At 42.0% G+C, this 20,025-nt stretch overlaps 1 protein-coding gene across 1 annotated transcript; it reads right to left on the reverse strand.

Annotated features, from left to right (window-relative positions):
* Positions 1–104: 104 nt before the first annotated feature.
* On the reverse strand, positions 105–18,340 carry LOC125481286 (protein FAM193A-like; the record flags this gene model as incomplete). The annotated part of the gene is made up of 5 exons (XM_048592640.1): positions 105–425; positions 5,119–5,305; positions 12,735–13,017; positions 17,631–17,787; positions 18,236–18,340. Coding segments are annotated over 5 exons (1,053 nt in total), but the record flags the coding sequence as incomplete, so codon positions are not given.
* Positions 18,341–20,025: the final 1,685 nt, after the last annotated feature.

Here is a 20,025-nt window from a genome sequence, read left to right on the forward strand (position 1 = left end):
CCTAGACCCTTCTTCAGAAAGGGTCTAGGCCCGAAACGTCAGCCTTCCTGCTCCGATGCTGCTGCTTGGCTTGCTGTGTTCATCCAGCTCTATGCCTTGTTGTCTCAATCTGAACGACAACCTGGGTCTAAGCCAGTAGAGTGGAAAAGGAACATAGAGGCCACACCAGTCTGTGGTATGGAGAAATCTCTTACCTTTCGTTGCTTGTGTCGTGCGCGTTTAGCTGCTCTTGTGCTGCTGACTGGTTTAGATTCTGTGCTATTTATAAATTGTAATAGGTCTTCCACTTTTCGATGATCTACTATCTGCTCCTTCTCAAGGATCTGGTCTGCTTTCTTTGGCTGTTCCTCTTTTCGTTTTGTCAGCCGTAACCGGAGCTTCTCACGCATTTCTGCATAGTTTCTACTCGTTGGTGCAGCAGGTGGCTGAAAGACATGGGCAGTAACATTTAGTTGCAGGCGTCAATTTGTTAGTCATGCCAATTCAAACAAATAATAAAATTAATAAGACTGCACGCTTAAACCATCATGCAAATAAAAACCATACACCATTAACAAAATCCGCTAAATATTGCTGCTTTTGCAACTGCTAGCAAATTAAACCGTAATAGCACTACCATTGTATTAAAGATCGCACCTACAGGCTATGCAATGCACAACCTTGACAATCATAGACATTATGCAAATTACTTCCAGCCAGCTGTTCATTTATAGTTACTTTGGTTGAATTCATGAACGAAATCAAGACTTCAAAAATGTGCATTTCAAAGGAAGTAGAAAACTGGCCTTTGGAAATGTGATGTGAACTTGGTGCATATATAGTTGAAGTTTTCATTCTTCCTCAATTCTGTGGCAATGTTGCCAACCTTGATTTGATGGTGCTATGTGTACTACATTTGGCATTGAAGCTTACCTGTCTAACTCCCCAAACACTTTACCAAAGTTAGGAAGATCAGAACGCCCGCTCACGAAGTCTAAATAGTAAACCTTGCTGCACGTGATAAATGCAAAAGCTCACACTTGGTTACAATGGTTTTAACAGAAGAATTAGCGCTGGTAAGAATCACATATGAGTAGTGGTCCCTTAAGTGAGACATCACAGGATACCTGTGAAACTATTCCTTGCAAGTAGTCACCACCTTTGGGGAGAATGACAAATCACAAAAAAATTTAAATCAAAGAGCCTCTGCATCATCATAAGAAAACTTTATACATTTAACTTTTTCTCAAAGCAAATGAAGGAGAGGTGGTATCAGCCTGCATACTGACCTTGGCCAACTGATCCATTTACATGGACTGAAACAAATATCCAAACATTGACGAGAAGGGATCTGAAGCAAGGAGAGTGAATACCTCTTATCAAAAAGTGTTCCATGAGAAAAGGCCATTCACCCTGCTAGAGGCTGATCCTCTGTCTCAATGCCATCTTGCTCTTCTCTCCAAATATCCTTTCACACTGTTGGCATCTAGAAAGCTATATTTTTAAACTATATTCAGAAACACTGCCTCCACAACCTTCTATACTAGCAAATTCCAAGAATGCACCACCCTCTGGAGTAGGGAAAAAAAAATTCATCTCTGCCCAAAACTACCTACCACATATTCCGGCCAGGGGAAACGTCATCCATGCATTCAGACTGTCCTACCCCGTCAGAATTTTACATGTTTTAATGCGATCCCCTCTTATTCTTCTAAATGCCAGTGAAATAAAGCCCAATTGACTGAATCTTTCGTCAGATGACAAACCTGCCAATTGCAGGAATTAGTCTAGTTTTTTTTTTTCAGTCTGTTTTTTGTTTAACATCAGTAAGGTGACCAAAACTGCTCATATTCCAGCTGTAGTCTGACAGAGGCCCTGCACAGATGCAGTAGGACTTTATTGCTCCTGTACTCAAACACTCTTGCAATCAATGTTAATATACTATGTGCCTTCCTAACTCTTAGCCGTTTTCCAACCAATCACCATTTAAATAATCCTTTCCCCTGAATGAAATGGACAATTCATATTTGTCTAAGTTATATTGCATCTGTTAAACATTTAACCACTCACTCAACCTAAATTGTCTGGGACCTCTAAGCCCTCCTAACAATCAGGATCCCACTTAGTTTTATGTCATTAACAAACTTGCTGATATAACCTTTCATTCTCCCATACAAATCATTAATATATGTTGTGAACAGCTCAGACCAAACACCAATGCCTTTCTTCATTGAAGTTTTCACTTTGGAAATGATCCATTTATTCGGTTTCCTGTTTGGTAACAAATTCTCAATCCATGCTAGTATATTATCATCAATCCCAAGTGCTCTGACTTTATACACTAAGGTCTCAAGTAGAACTTTATCAAAAGCTTTCCAAAAATCCAAATATACCACATCCACTGGTTATCCCTTATCCACGATGTGGAGGTGCCAGTGTTGGTCTGGGGTGGACAAGGTCAGAAATCACATGACACCAGGTTATAGTCCAACAGGTTTATTTGAAAACACAAGCTTTCGGAACCTCGCTCCTTCTTCAGGTGTTAGTGAGGTGGTTTCAGGCACAGGATTAATAAATAAAAGCTCAAAGGTTCACACCATTGATGAGGATGTAGTAAACAAACCTAAGATGCTGTTAAATCTTTAATCAGTTCGAAGGTTTTAATTGGTTAATATGTATACGTAAATCCCCGAATTCCTTTCAACTCACTGCCCTGAGAGCGCTAAAGGTTTTAGTAGAGGAAAGAGGTGGTGACATTTTAGGTTATAAAATGCATGTTAGGTGTGAGGCTTTGTTTGTAAATTCCTACTTTAGAAATAAAACCAATCTGACTCCAAACCAAAACTCAAACAGATTATAAACAAGGTCTCAAAAGTCCATGCTGACCATGTTCCCAAACTAAACTAACCCCACTTGCCTGCATTTGACCTATATCCCTCCAATCCTTTCCTATTCATGTACTAATCCAAATGCCTTTCCAATGTTGTAACCGTTACCTGCATTCACCACTTCCTTGGCAGCTCATTCCACAAACAAACCAGCATGTAAAAAAGTTGCCTCATGTCCTTTTCAAAACTTTCTCTTCTCACCTTAAAAATATGCCCTCCGAGTTTTGAACTCCCGAGCCCAGGGAAAAGACCCTTGCTATTCACCTTATCTATGCCCCTCATGATTTTATAAACCTCTAAGGTCACACCTCAACTTCCTACGCTCCAGTTAAAAAATCCAGTCTTTCCAGTGTATTTTTACAACTCAAACCCTCCATTCCCAGCAACATCCTGGTAAATGTTTTCTGAACTTTCGCCAATTTAATCATTTCCTTCCTATAGCAGGGCGACCAGAACTGCACACAGTACTCCAGAAGAGGCCCCACCAATGCCCTATACAACCTCAACGTGATGGCCCAACTCCTATACTCAAAGGTCTGAGCAATGAAAGCAGGTTTGCTAAATGCCTTGTTAAACACAGTCTTCCCAAATTCAAAGAAGTGTGTCCAGAAAATTTCAAACTATTACAAACTTCGCTCGGGCAGCCATTTTCTAATCGAAAAATGTTGAGCCAAATTAGGTGAATCTTTCGCAACCAATTTCGCCCCATCAAGCTTGGGCCCTAGACTTTCACTACAATTAGTGGTAACTGAACCAGCTATTTCTCATAAGAGACTAGAAGCGAAGTTATACCCTTAATCTGTAAATATTCCCTGGTACAAGTTCTCAGTCTAGCCAAGGTCTTATGCAAACTTAAGTTTTAGAACCTGAAGCGAATTTTGTTAAAGACTGGTTTGGTGATCACTGAAACAGCTATACCAGTAAAAACCTCCATTAAAACAGGGTGACTATTTAACCAGATGTAAATTTTGATTGGTTTGGATGTCGCTCAGAACCAGATGTAGGTGAATTTTCCAGGGTGTGCACTCTCCTGGATACCGGCCTTTGAGTTCTCTTACTCCATTTCGGTAGAGTGGGACAATTGCTGTCGCTGCATACTGGCAGCATCTACAATGGCTTGCCAGCCCAAATCCTGATGAAAACTTTAACTGCTTGGCCAAGGCTTGGCTTGTTTTGGGGGTTCTGTTGTGGGCTGACCTAGAGGCCCCTGTTCAGGATATTACCCGAGTGAGGCTATGCAATTGCCTGCACTCAAATGGTGCTCCCCAAGCTCAGTTGGACTGGCAAGGGTGCTCATTTCCACTGGAGTATCCTGCAACTCATGCTCCATTTAACGCATTTCCCAATGATAATGCCAGTAGTAGTGCCTCTTTGAAGTGCAGTTGGTCTTCAGCTAGCAGGTACTTTTACACTGTTTCATCATTAATCCCACTCTCATCGCCACTGAAATAACTCCACAGAGGCCAGTATCCCCTCACCAAGTCACCCTATATTTACACATGGAAAGTCTTTGAACTGATCCAGCTCCCTCACAGCAACCAGGATGTCTGACTCTTCTGCTCTCATCTGTCAGCTAGTATTCCTGATTGGATCAGATTAACAGCCCAATCAGGAACTCATATCTTAAAAGAGGTCCAGCTGACTAACCTCATTACAATCACTACAATTAGTATCGAGGAAATGGTGTGAGAAATTTACCCCTATTTCATAGAATACACAGCACAGAAAGATGTCATTTGGCATAACTGGTTGACTCCGGAGTTTCTGCATGACCTCCTTCCACTCATCTTGGTGTCACTATCTGCACATCCTCCTATTCCTTTCTGCTTTTTGCTTATCTAGCTTCCCCTTAAAAGACATCTGTTCCATTTATTCAACTAATCCTTAAGTTTCACATTCTAACCTGTCTGAATGAAGAAACTCCATTAGATTTATTAGTTGCCTTACAGTTTCAGCTGCTAGTATTATTTTTGCCCCCCCATAAGCAAAAGTATTTTCTCTACTTTTACATGTGACTTAGTCATTGGCTGTTAGAACACTGCAATTCACACTCATTACAATAATACGTGAATCTTCCATACTTAAGAGGAAAAAGCAATCCCATGAGAAAACTCATGCCCTTCCATTCTGGGGAAACGTACAAGGTGCATGTCTGCATACATATAGTGGATCACAGTTGAAACCAAAAGCAACTCTTGCTGAAACACTACTCCACCTATCCCCAAACCATCCAACAGCATGAATCACTCACCCCACCATGCCCAAAGAATTCACAGTAGCAGCAGTCACAGTATTTTCCTTCCTTCTGATTGGTTGATGTCGAGGTACTGGAGCTGTGTTCAGAGCAGCTGTCTTCATCTTGACTTTCCTCACCATCAAACTGCTGATGATCGTACACATTGCTGCTTTCACACGGGTGTCCCTCGCAGTCCGGGTCACTACAGAAGCATCAAATAGCATTTAGACAAGAGATGAATTGAACTCATGAGGATGGGATGAGAAAGGAATACATAAATATGGATTCATTTCTACAAGTTCTCATAAACACTTATCAAGTGACACCATTCTCCTAAGCAGCTTACTTTTAAAAGTTCAATGATTGATCAATTATTCAACAAATTACAATTTCTCTTCAATCACAGCTCTCAGCCTCTCAAGTTCTGAACAAGTCATTGAACATGAAGCATTAGTTTTTTTTCTCTATATAGATGGTGCCAGACCTGCAGACTTTCTCTTGTACTTGTCTTTATTACAGTTCCAAGACACTTGCTGCAAAACTTTACCTTAACCTTTGCCATTGCGAACGAGTTAGCAACAGTAGGCTATTTGGCACCTTAAGTCTGTTCCATAATTGAATGATGTTGATCGGAGTGTAAATTCAACTCAGAGTAAACTCTCAGTCCCACCTGAGAATCTTTCATTATCTTGTGTATCAAGAATTTATTCTTCTGTCTTAAAGACATTTAAGGATTCTCGTTCTTGAAAGGTGATGGTTGCAGAGTCCCAAAGTTGTGAAGCACTCGAAAAAAAATTCTTATCGTTATTTTAACATCTCAGTTCTAAATTTTCCCAAAGATGGAGGATCTTCTCCATGTCAATTTTGACAAGCCTCCTCAGGTTCCTGTGCTCGAATCAAGTCACCTCCTCCTCCTCTTCTAGACTTTAGATAGACTAGGCTTATATCCATTAATGTTTCCTTACAAGACATCTCACCCATTTTAGATATCAAACAAGTAAACAGATATGATGTCACTAATGCCCTATATATAACTGAAGGATAACTACTCTATGTTTGCATTCAATTCCTCTTGCAATGAATAAAAACAATTTATTAGCTTTCCTAATTAGTTGCTATATTCAATACTAGCCTTTCATAATTCATGATTTAGGATTCCCAGATCCCACTACATCTCAAAGCTCTGCATCACTCACCATTTAGAAAATATGCTTAGCTCTTTTTCTTGCCAAAACGTGCAATTTCAAATTTTCTCACACGAAAATCCATTTGCAAGGTCTTCACTCTCACTTAATCTGTCTATATCCCCTTGTAGCCTCATGTTTGCCTCACATTTCATGTTTTTTGTCTATTTTGCGTCATCAGCAAACATAGCAACCATTCCACTGATCCCTGCATTCAAATCATTTATATAAATTGTAATACGTTTAGGCCCCAGCACTGATCCCTGTGGCACAACACTGGTTATGTCCTGCCAACCATAAAATGACCAATTTATGCTGACACACTTTGCTGTTAGCTCGCTAGTCTAGCTATGCCAATATGTTATTCCTTACTTTATTAGCTTTAATTTCCTGCAATAAAGCTTGATATAGCACTTTATGAAATGTCTTCTGGAAATCTAATTACAGCACATCCACCATTTCCCTTATCAATAGTATATGTTATTTCTTCAAAGAAATCCAATAAATTGGTTAAACACCATTTCCCTTTCACAAATTCATGCTGACTTGGCCTGATTACCTTGTTTTTTTTTCAGTACCCGCTATAACGTCTCCAGCAAAAACTTCTAGTATCTACCCTATAATAGATGTTAAGCTAATTACCTAAGTATTTTCACACTTTGCCTGCTTCCTTTTCAAATGTGGGAGTCACAATCTTTTGATCTAACAAAGCGTTCCCTGAATCTAGGGAATTTTGGAAAATTAAAACTAATACATAACTATCTGCCTAGCCACTTCAGTTAATACCCAGCTCCAACAATTGGCTTAGCATCATTACCATGGCAATTATAATTTTCTTAAATACCTCTCTCCCTTCCAATTCCTCATTTAAAGCTATTCGGGGCGTGTTACTTTTATCCTATATAGTGTAGACTAATGCAAAACACTTGCTCAATCCATTTGCCATCTCTTTATTTTCTATTGATTTCCCCAGACTATGTCAACGTTCACTTTATTAACTCTTTGCAACAATTAATGATAGAAGCTTGTTTTTAACAATTGTAGCTAGCTTTCTCTCTGACTCTACTTCAGCACCCTTGATTAACCTTTTGGTCAATCTTCGCGCTTTTGTCCAGTCTTCTGACTGATCACTAATCTGCACAATTAATGTCTTTTCCTTAAGTTAGATACGACCTTCAACAACTTTAATTCAGCACTTGAAATTTCACTTTTTTATTGGAATGCATCTATGTAGTCTTAAATATCCCTTTAAATGTCTGCCACTGTATCTGTGTTGACCTATTCTTTAAACATAACTTGGCCGCTCAATTTCAATAGCTCAGCTTTCATGCCTCTACTTAAGTTTAAAATACGAGTTAATGAGAGCAAGGACCAGGGGGCTGCTGGGAGGTAAGTTTCCCATTTAAATACTTACCTCGTGGAATCAGCAGCCTTCATTTTTGAAGCAGCAGCGGGAGCGGTGAGCGCGAGGACCAAGGGGCTGCGGGGAAGGTAAGTTCTTCATTTCGGCAGCAGAGCTGAGTGGGACCGGTCGAGTTGCGCTCTGGGAAGGTGAGTGAACTGATATATTTGGGCAGTGGCTAAACCAGAGACACTACACGTGTAGTATCTCCCACCCACCCTCCTCCTCCTCTGACCAAAAAAGAAAGACTCTGCGGTGTGTTGATAAGGTAAGGATTTTCTTTGTTTTTTATTTGGGGGTTGGTAAGTAGAGTGTTTGGTAAAAATTTATTCATTTCATTTATCTATTATTTGATATTATAGTAGGACTAAGCTAAGCTTAAGAGTAAAAATGGCAGGAGATCCCAGACCCGTGTTATGCTCCTCTTGCTCAATGTGGGAGCTCAGGGACGCGGCTGATGTCCCTGACTCCTACACATGTAGGAAGTGTATCCAGCTGCAGCTCTTGTTAGACAGCATGACAGCTCTGGAGCTGTGGATGGACTCACTATGGAGCATCCGCAATGCTGAGGAAGTCGTGGATAGCACGTTTAGCAAATTGGTCACACCGCAGATTAGGATTGCTGAGGGAAAAAAGGAACGGGTGACCAAAAGGCAGAGAAAAAGCAGGAAGGCAGTGCAGGTGTCCCCTGCGGTCATCTCCCTCCAAAACAGGTATACCGTTTTGGATACTGTTGGGGGAGATGGCTCACCAGGGGAAGGCAGCAGTAGCCAGGTTCATGGCACCATGGCTGGCTCTGCTGTACAGAAGGGCAGGAAGAAAGAGTGGAAGGGCTATAGTCATAGGGGATTCGATTGTAAGGGGAGTAGATAGGCAGTTCTATGGTCGTAAACGAGACTCCTGAATGGTATGTTGCCTCCCAGGTGCACGGGTCAGGGATGTCTCAGATTGACTGCAGGACATTCTGAAGGGGGAGGGTGAACAGCCAGCTGTCGTGGTGCATATAGGCACCAATGATACAGGTAATAAACGGGATGAGGTCCTACAAACAGAATTTAGGAAGTTAGGAGTCAAGTTTAAAAAGTAGGACCTCAGAGGTAGTAATCTCAGGATTGCTACCAGTGCCACGTGCTAGTCAGAGTAGAAATGAAAGAATAGGCAGGATAAATGAGTGGCTAGAGAGATGGTGCAGGAGGGAGGGGTTCAGATTTTTGGGACATTGGGACCGATTCTGGGGGAAGTGGGACTATTACAAATCGGACTGTCTACACCTGGGCAGGACTGGAACCAATGTCCTAGGGGCTGCTTTTGCTAATGCTGTTGGGGAGGGTTTAAACTAATGTGGCAGGGGGATGGGAACCAAATGAGGAGGTTAGTGGACAGTAAGGAGGTAGTAACTAAAGCCTGTAAGGAACTAGATAATGAAATCAGTGTGACTAAGGGGAAGAGTCAGCAGAGAGCAGATGATGAATGCAAAGGGACAGGTGGTCTGAGGTGCATTTGTTTTAATGCGAGAAGTGTAGCAGGTAAGGCAGATGAACTTAGGGCTTGGATTAATACCTGGGAGTATGATGTTATTGCTATTACTGAGACTTGGTTGAGAGAAGGGCAAGATTGGCAACTAAATATCCCAGGATATGGATGCTTCAGACAGGATAGAGAGGTAGGTAAAAGGGGTGGAGGATTTGCATTACTGGTCAAAGAGGATATCACAGCTGTGCTGAAGGAGGGCACAATGGAGGACTCGAGCAGTGAGTCAATATGGGCAGAGCTCAGAAATAGGAAGGGTGCGGTAACAATGTTGGGGCTGTACTATAGGCCTCCCAACAGTAAGCGTGAAATAGAGGTACAAATATGTGGACAGATTATGGCAAGATGTAGGAGCAACAGGGTGGTGGTGATGGGAGATCTTAATTTTCCCAACATTGACTGGGACTCACTTAGTGATGCGGTTTAGACGGAGCAGAATTTGTAAGGAGCATTCAGGAGGGTTTTATAGAGCAGTATGTAAATAGTCCAACTCGGGAAGGGGCCATACTGGACCTGGTGTTGGGGAATGAGCCCGGCCAGGTGGTTGAAGCTTCAGTAGGGGATTACTTTGGGAATAGTGATCACAATTTCGTAAGTTTTACAATACTCATGGACAAAGATGAGAGTGGTCCTAAAGGAAGAGTGCTAAATTGGGGGAAGGCCAACTATAGCAAAATTCAGCAGGAGCTGGGGAATGTGGATTGGGAGCAGCTGTTTGAGGGTAAATCCACATTTGATATGTAGGAGGCTTTAAAGAGAGGTTGATTAGAGTGCAGGACAGACATGTCCCTGTGAAAATGAGGGATAGAAAGGGCAAGATTAGGGAACCATGGATGACAGGTGAAATTGTGAGACTAGCAAAGAGGAAAAAGGAAGCATACATAAGGTCTAGGCGACTGAAAACAGACGAAGCTTTGGAAGAATATCGGGAAAGTAGGACCGATGTGAAACGAGGTATTAAGAGGACTAAAAGGGGTCATGAAATATCTTTAGCAAACAGAGTTAAGGAAAATCCCAAAGCCTTTTATTCATACATAAGGAGCAAGAGGGTAACTAGAGAAAGGGTTGGCCCACTCAAGAACAGAAGAGGGAAGTTATGCGAGGAGTCAGAGAAAATGAGTGAGATTCTTAATGAGTACTTTGCGTCGGTATTCACCGAGGAGAGGGACATGACAGATGTTGAGGTTAGGGATAGATCAAGTTGGCATAAGGTTTGGGTGGGGTGGGGTGGGGGGAAGAAGTAGTGTTGGGTATTCTAAAAAGCATTAGGGTGGACAAGTCCCCAGGTCCGGATGGGATCTATCCCAGGTTTCTGAGGGAAGCGAGACAGGAAATAGCTGGGGCCTGAACCGATATCTTTGCAGCATCCTTGAGCATGGGTGAGGTCCTGGAGAACTGGAGAATTGCTAATGTTGTCCCCTTGTTTAAGAAGGGTAGCAAGGATAATCCAGGTACTTATAGACCGGTGAGCCTGACGTCAGCGGTGGGGAAGCTGCTGGAGAAGATACTGAGGGATAGGATCTATTTACATTTGGAAGAAAATGGGCTTATTAGTGATAGGCAGCATGGTTTTGTGCAGGGAAGGTCATGTCTTACCAATTTGATAGAATTCTTTGATCAAGTGACAAAGTCGATTGATGAGGGAAGGGCTGTGGATGTCATATACATGGACTTCAGTAAGGCGTTTGATAAGGTTCCCCATGGTAGGCTGATGGAGAAAGTGAAGTCGCATGGGGTCCAGGGTATACTAGCTAGATAGATAGAGAACTGGCTGGGCAACAGGAGACAGAGTTGTAATGGAAGCGAGTTTCTCAAAATGGAGAACTATGACCAGTGGTGTTCCACAGGGATCCGTGTTGGGACCACTGTTGTTTGTGATATACATAAATGATCTGGAGAAAGGTATAGATGGTCTGATTAGCAAGTTTGCAGATGACACTAAGATTGGTGGAGTAGCAGACAGTGAAGGGGACTGTTGGAGAATGCAGCAGAATATAGATAGTTGACAGAGTTGGGCGGAGAAATGGCAGATGGAGTTCAATCCAGGCAAATGCGAGGTGATGCATTTTGGAAGATCCAATTCAAGAGCGAACTATACGGTAAATGGAAAAGCCCTGGGGAATACTGATGCACAGAGAGATCTGGGTGTTCAGGTCCATTGTACCCTGAAGGTGGCAACGCAGGTCGATAGTGTGGTCAAGAAGGCATACGGCATGCTTTCATTCATCGGACGGGGTATTGAGTACAAGAGTTGGCAGGTCATGTTGCAGTTGTATGGGACTTTGGTTCGACCACATTTGGAATACTGTGTACAGTTCTGGTCGCCACATTACCAAAAGGATGTGGATGCTTTGGAGAGGGTGCAGAGGAAGTTCACCAGGATGGAGGGCGTTAGCTATGAAGAGAGGTTCAGTAGATTAAGATTATTTACATTAGAAAGGCGGAGGTTGAGGGGGTACCTGATTGAGGTCTACAAAATCATGAGGGATATAGACAGGGTGGATAGCAAGAAGCTTTTTCTCCCCCAGAGTGGGGGAGTCTATTACTAGCGGTCACGATTTCAAGGTGAGAGGGGAAAAGTTTAAGGGAGATATGCATGGAAAGTTCTTTACGCAGAGGGTGGTGGGTGTCTGGAACGTGTTGCCGGCGGAGGTGGTAGAGGCATGCACAATAGCGTCATTTAAGATGTATCTAGACAGATACATGAATGGGCAGGGAGCAGAAGGATACAGGTCCTTGGAAAATAGGTGACAGGTTTAGATAGAGGATCTGGATCGGCGCAGGCTTGGAAGGCCGAAGGGTCTGTTCCTGTGCTGTAATTTTCTTTGTTCTGAGTCTTGGACCCACTTTGCTCTCCCTCAGCTTCGCTGTTCAGTGATACTTTCTGTTGCTCCATAATGCAACTGGACACGTGTCTAAATTTTTGTCGCTCAGTCAACTTAGCATCTTCAACCTCTCAGACTTGTCTTTGTACACAACAAATTATGTAGGTAAGTGTAACTACTAATTAAAGCACTGCACAATGCCACAGAGCAGCAATGCAGTATTGGTGGTGGTGTTGGGGGAGACAGGAGTCAAAGGACTACTTACACCATTCATCTGAACCAAACAAACAGACAGAACTGAATTTAAGTTCACAACTCATCCAAAAGTTGGCATGGTTAACAATGTAGCTCTCCCTCTGCAATGCACAGGAGTAGTCTGCATCATTTATCAAGATTGTTCATTTATAAATATTTAGGAACAGGACTTTGGTGTCTACCTGATTTCTTTTACACAAACACAGTAGAATGAAATCAGGATCAATGCTATTTCCATCATTTTAACATCAGCAGCTGCCAGAAGACAGCAAAATTCTCAGGAGAACGCAACTCAATTGTCGGTATTTAAGTATTCAGCAGCAAATTTATATATAAGTGAGAGATACATTTTGTTCCAGACTTGCTTTGCATAACAAATTTGATGGAGACGCTTCACTGAAACTGAAAATAATCATAACAGGAAGAGACACTCACCTGCAGACACTGGCTGAAGCACTCACTGAACCTTCTGTAGTAGCTGCAGGGGCTGCAGTTGAAGTGGGACAGAGTCCAGAATGGGGATCGACAAAACCGGGGGCAGTTGAAGCTGTCTTTGGAAAAGGCGAAGTCACAAGGTTAGACATGTGAGGTGCAGAGGCAGGGGACAGCGGCGTGGGTGCGAGAGATGGAAGAGATGTTAAACCTGTGGGGCTATTCCTCGGAGCGACTGGTGTGGGATGTCTGTGATCTTCTTTACCTAAACTGTGGAACACTTCACCTGTGCCAAAAGCAAAACACAAATTGTCAACATCTCGACTTAGCATCACCAGAAATGTAAACACTCAACAGCTTTGGTCGATGGATTTGCTCAATTACAGAAACACTTGAAAAACATGCTGTTCTTTTGCAATAGTTTCTATTTTTTAAGCTTAGAAAAGCTAAAAAGCGTAGCATTAGCCTCCCATATTAATTTTGTCCAAGCAACACTGTGGGCATCTCAACTTTCAATTGACCTGGTTTCGGAGCCAGGTTGTGCTGACAGTGTTCAAAATTTTAAAAGAATTTGACGGGGAGTAGTTTGTCAAGATCTACCCTACAGAGAAGGCAGAACATAAAGGGACATTCATTAAATCTCCATTTTAAGTGCCACATTCAGCATTGTTTTGTTTTGGTATCAGATATTTTAGGGCTGGCATATACATTTATTGTCACTTTCGCTTTAGCATCTTTTTGTTAGGTCAAGGGAGCATGTGACTCAATTGGCACTGTTTTGGAGCAGCCTATTCCACTAGCCAAGATCAACCTGCTCATATCGCTTCCTTGCTCAACCCCCTCTCACTTGCGTTGATTCCAAGCTGCACACCAGTCCCCTCACTCATGCTATTTTCCAGCTAGGCCCCACAACTTCATCATCAAATCCCTACAGTGTGGGGAAACAGACCCTTCAGCGCAACAAGTCCATACCGACCCTTGGAGCATCCCATCCAGAACCCTTCCTCCTATAACCCACCTAAGCTGCACATCCCTGAACATTACGGGCAATTTAGCCTAGCCAATCCACCCTAACTTGTAATTCTTTCAACTGTGGGAGGAAACCGGAGTACCTGGAGGAAACCCAGCAGACACGGGCAGAATGTGCAAACTCTGTACAGACAGTCGCCCAAGGGTGGAATCAAACCCGCATCGCAGGCTGTGAGGCAGCAGTGCTAACCACTGAGACACCGTGCCACCCCAGCTTGTATTGATTCATTGCCTAATCTCATCAAATTTGCACTGCTTGCCTCCCTGAATATTCTATATACACACTGCTCCCTTAGAGAACAGATTTTCAGATGCAGATGGCAGTGACTGCCTCTTGACATCAAGGCCACATTTGACCTTAGTGTGCCAACAGGCAAAACTGGAGTCAGTGGGAATCAGGTGGAAAGCTCTTCACCGGCTGAAGTCATACGTGGCACAAAAGGTAGATGGTTGTGGTTGTTGGAAGTCAGTTACCACAGATTCAGGACATCGCTGCACGAGTTCCTCAGGATGGGCCAAACACTTTCAGCCACTTTATCAATGACCTTTCCTCCATCATATGGTCACATTTGGGGATGTTCACTGATGATTACACAATGTACATGTTGCAAAGTGGGTAAAGTACTTGCAGATTGGGAGGCAGAAAGTTAGAATTTGTTGTTTGTAAAATGCTAGGGGTAAGCCATGTATGGTCCCTTTAAAAGATGATGTGCTTTTTCCATGCTTAGAGATTTAAAAAGGACATCTGTGAGCAGCTTGAAAGTTTGCAAGAACATAGAGAGCACAAGGATTGAAACATTTTATATCAAAAGGCTATACAGTTAGCAGGCCAAGCAGCAGTTTTGTTTTAATCAAAACCACAAGTTTTGAACTTAGCTGATTTGAACCAGGCACCTAGATACCAAAAACCAACTAAATTTAAATTTGATGGTTTGACAACATAGGACCAATCCTTTTGTGAGGAACTGATACATCAAGGGTATAAACGGTAGCGGCATTGGACAAAGACAGGAGAACAAACTGTCATCTGCCAGAATTAACAGCTCTCAACAGAATTGTTGGCTCTCACAGGCTCTTGTAAGTCTTAGAGAAAGCACCATCTAAATATCAAAGGGTACCAACGGCACAACTAGTTAATATTCCTGACAGAAGAATCAATGGAGGTGGTGTATATGACAGAATATTTTACACAAAAGGCATAGAGCATTCCGGAAAACATGTAATCTGGCTGCAATTTCAAGACAAGATTCTACTTTTTTTATTTTATATGAAGCGGGCTTGTATTTATTGGAACAACATATACTGTTAGAATCTCGTTTTACTCTGCAATAGTTAGTAGTTAGAAGGGGTTTATTCGGTTTGTTAATAGTTTAGTTAATTTGTTGTTCACTGTTAGATAAATAATTATTACTTGTTGATTGTAAAGTGAGTGTCAGGGGTTTATTTTATTTAACCATTAGAAGTTGCTGAAAAGCAGGTTACACCACTTTTCACACTCCTTTTACAGATTATAGGGTGAGGTGTTCACCCTTGAGCGTTTTGGTTTTAACTCACAGAAGGGTGTCAACCTCCACTTTATAACATTCAGCACCATTTGTGACTCCTCAGGTACTGAAGTCGTCTACGGCCAAATGCAGCAAGACCTGGACAATACACAGGTTTGGGCCGACAAGTGGCAATTAACATCCATGCCACACGACTGTCAGGCAATGAGCATCTCCAACCAGAACAAATCTAACCATCACCCTTTGACATTCAACAGCATTATCACTGAATTCCTCAATTCCTGAAGGTTACATCAGCCAGAAACTGATCTGGACTAGGAAGGTACCAATACGGGAATTGATAAATAAACCGTGACAGGAAGGGATAAACTGAGAGTACATCAATAGATGAGCCACAATGCTACAAAAGAAAAGGATAGGGCAAAGACTTTGCATCTGTATGCTTGTAGCACTTGAAATTAAGTAGATGAACTGACAGCACATAAAAAGAAATAATACAATCTGATTTGGTAGCCATCACAGAGACATTATTGCAGGAGAGATGCAGAATATTCAGGAAGAACTGCAAACCAGGTAAAGATAGATGGATTGCTGTTCAGGATGACATGAGGACATGAGGGGATGACCTCTGTTCAGGAGACCAGATTTGCATATGGTTTGGGCAGAGATGAGAAGATGTTAAAAGGCAAGTAACTCCTGTGACTTGTGTATAGGCTCCATAAAAGTACAGTCAGAGTCAAACAGCACACCAATAGACCCTTCGGCCCAACTCGTCCATGCTGACCATGTTTTCTAAACTGAATTGGTCACGTTTGTCTCCATTGGGCCATATCCTTCTAAACCTTTCCTTGTCATGTTATGACATTTGGGCAGGTACATATGTTGTAGTTGTACTCATCTCTACCACTTTCTCTGGCAGCTTATTCCAAATACACACCAGCTTCTGTGTGAAAAAAGTTGCCTCAGGTTTTTTAAAAATCTTTCCCTCTCACCTTAAACCCATGCCCTCTCGTTTTGGACTTCCCTACCCTGGGGAAAAGACTTCGGTTATTCACCTTATCTACACTCCTAATGATTTTATACACCTCTAAGGTCACTCCTCAGCCTCCTATGCTCCTGAGAAAAAAGTGCTAGGCTACCCAGCCTCTCCTGATAACTCAATCCCTCCAACCCCAGAAACATTCTGGTAAATTTTATTAGCACCTTTTGCAGTTTAATAACATTCTTCCTAGAGCAGGATGACCAGAACCGTACTCAATACTCCAAACGTAGCATTAATGTCTTGTTCAGCTGTAACATGACGTTCCAACTCCTATACTCCATGCACTGACCGATGAAGGCAAGCATGGCAAATGCCTTGCTCACCACCATCTACCTGTGATGCCATTTTCAAGGAACTAATGACCTGGACTCCTAGGTTTCACTGTTCGACATAACTCCCCAGGGACCTATCATTAACTGTGCAAGTCCTATCCTGGTTTGTCTGTCCAAAAATACAAAGCCTTGCATTTATCTAAACTAAACTCCATCTGGCATTCCTCAGCCCACTGCCCCATTTGATCAAGATCCCATCGTACTCTCAGATAACCTTCTTCACTGTCCACCATACCACCAAGTTTGGTGTCATCTGCAAACTTACTAACCAGGCCTCCTATATTGTCATCCAAATTGGTTATATAAATAACACACAACAGTGGACCAAGCACCAATCCTTGCAGCACACCGCTGGTCATGTGTTTCCAGTTTGAAAAGCAACCCTTTACCATACCCTCTGCCCCCAACCATCAAGCCAATTTTGTATCCAACTGGTGAGCTCTCCCTGGATCCAATGTGATCAAACCTTTCTAACCAGTCCACCACGCGGAACTTTGCCAAAGGCCAAAATAAAGTCCATGCAGTCAATGTCTACCACTTTGCCTTCATCTATCTTTTTGGTTACCTCTTGAAAAAAAACTCAATCAAGTTTGAGAGATAGACTATTTCCTACACACAAAGCCACGCAAACTATCCCTAATTAGCCCTTACCTTTCCAAATCCATGTCCTGTCTCAGAATCCCCTCCAACAACTTATCCAGCAGTGACATCAGGCTCACCGGTTTGTAGTTCCTTGGCTTTTCTTTGCTGCCTTTCTTAAATAATGGCGCAACATTTGCTACCCCCAGCTTTGACACCTCATCCATGGTTGTTGATTATAGAAATACCTCTACTATGGGCCTTGCAATTTCTTCCTTAGCTCCCCACAATATCCTGGGATACACCTGATCAGGTCCTAGAGGCTTATCTACCTTCACGTGTTTTAAGACCTCCAGCACCACCTCTTCTGTAATGCGGACTCTTTTCAAGACATCGTTATTTACTTACCCACATTCCCTAGTTTCCACGTCTTTCTCCACAGTATATACTGACAAGCACACACAGATGGCCTCGTTGATAGGGGACCCTATTCTCTCCCCAGTTACTCTTTTGACCTTAATAATAACCGTATTGGAGAATGGAGCATAAAGGAAAATAATGATGGGAGCCTGTTAGAAAGACATGAAATGAACCATGGTCGATTTAAATTTACATGTAGGCTGGAAAAGTTAGATAGGCAAAAGCAGCCTGGCTGCTGAGTTCATGGAACACTTTCAGGATTGCTTCTTAGAACAGCACATTCTGCAGCAGAATGTAACAACGAGATATGGGTGCCTTTGCTATAAAGATTTTAAGCCCTTTGCATTAGAAACCAAATATGATTTAATACTAAATTCAGTTCGAGGGAAAGAGTAGAATGGGTTTGAGAGTATTTTTAGTAACTTAAACAAGGGTAATAATGAGGTCATGAAATCACTGCAAGAAAAAGTGAATTGGCAAATTAGGTTAAATGATGGGCTAGTAGAGATGCAGTGATAAACTTTTAAGGGGCTATTTCAAAATACACAAAATAGATACAATCCAACAAGTATGAAAAATTCCAAGAGACGGACCCACCATCCGAATCGAACTAGAAAGGTTAAAGACAGTGTCAACCATGAAGTAAAAGTATATAGTCTGCATGGAGACGTGGTAGCTCACAAGCTTGCGGCCAAGGAACAACTAAAAATTTACAAAGTAAAACATAAGAGCACGAGAGAAAGCTAGTCAGAAATCTAAAAACCGAGCAAGTTTCTACTAGTTTCTAAAGAATAGAGTCAAGAAAATGAACACTGGTCTGAACAAAAATGGTCTGGAGAATTGATCATGGAAAATAAGGAAACGGTAGATATATTCAACAGGTAGTTGCAATAATCTTCATGATGATGGACACAAGTAATATCACAGAAGCAGCAATACGTCAGGAAATGAGGGGGAAGGGGGTAACTGAGGAAATTCACAATCGCCAGAGAAGTGGTACTGAGTAAATTATTGAGCTGTAGTCGAAGAAAAGTGCTGGGGTCCTGATGGACTTCATTCTGAAGTTCTTGAAAGAAATGGCCATTGAAATAGTTGATGCATTGGTTTTAATTTTCCAAAACAGTCCCATTACATTGGTAGATAGCAAATATAACTTCTACATTCAAAAAATGGGAGGGATAGAAAGTGGGAAAACTACTCTACTTCAATTTCCAGAAAGCATTTAAGTGCCCCAAAAGTTATTGCAGAAAATAAGTATTTTTCAGGCTGGCAAGATGTAGTGAGTCATGTACCATTGGGATCAGTGCTGGGACCTGAACAGTTTATTATTTAAAGGACTGCCAATTTTAGTGCCGACACAAGCATAGGTAAAAGACAACATAAGTAGACTATAATAAGAAAAAGCCAGGTTGAATGAGTGGGCAATATCTGGTAAATTGAGTGTAACGTTGGAAAGTGTGAAATTGAACATTTTTGACATGAATAAAAAGGAGCATAATATCTAAATGGTTAGAAATTGCAGATAACAAGGTGTGGAGCTGGAGGAACACAGCAGGCCAGCCAGCATCGGAGGGGCAGAAAAGCTGACGTTTCAGGTCTGGACCCTTCTTCAGAAATTGCAGAGCTCTGAAATGCAGAGGGATCTGAAATCCTAGTGCATGAATTGCAAAAAGCAAGTGGACACATTCAGTTAAGTAATTAGGAAATAAATAGAATGCTATCATTTATTGCGAAGGGAGCTGAATACAGAAGTAGGTGGTTATGGTTCAGTCATACAGGGCATTGGTGAGACCACATCAGGAGTACTGTGTACAGTACTGGTCACTTTATTAAAAACTTTCAGAGAAGGTTTACCAGACAGGAATGAATGGATATGTGAGGAAAAGTTGGATAGATGAGGCCTTTGTCTGCTGGAGCTCAGAAGAGGTGACTTTTTTGAACATATAAACCTGAAAGATCTTAACAAGGTCATCACAGAGAGGAATAAAGCAGAACTTGGGGTCACTCGTTTATATCACATATACGGTACAATTTTTGCTTTCAGAGGGCTGACAGCCTTTGCAACTCCCTTTCTGAAAAGATGGGGGCACCAGAATCCTGAAATACATTTAAGGCAGATATGGATAGATTCTTAGCAAGGACTGGGGTGAAGGTTATAAGCAGTAGGCAGGAATGTGGATGTGAGTTTATAATCAGATCAGCCACGAAGATATTAAATGCAGAGCAAGTTTGTAGTGTTGGGCTTAAGAACTGTACCTTCAAACCAGACCATTAAGGGTTAATTGCTCATGGTCATGAACAACTGAAGCAAAGTGGAAAAATACATTAAAATAGGCCTGGTGTAAATAACATGCCTGTTTTAGCCAGGAGGTAACCTCATAACCTTG

This window comes from Rhincodon typus, unplaced genomic scaffold (genome assembly GCF_021869965.1).
Source record: "Rhincodon typus isolate 14 unplaced genomic scaffold, sRhiTyp1.1 hic_rhity00001600, whole genome shotgun sequence".
NCBI lineage: Eukaryota > Metazoa > Chordata > Chondrichthyes > Orectolobiformes > Rhincodontidae > Rhincodon > Rhincodon typus.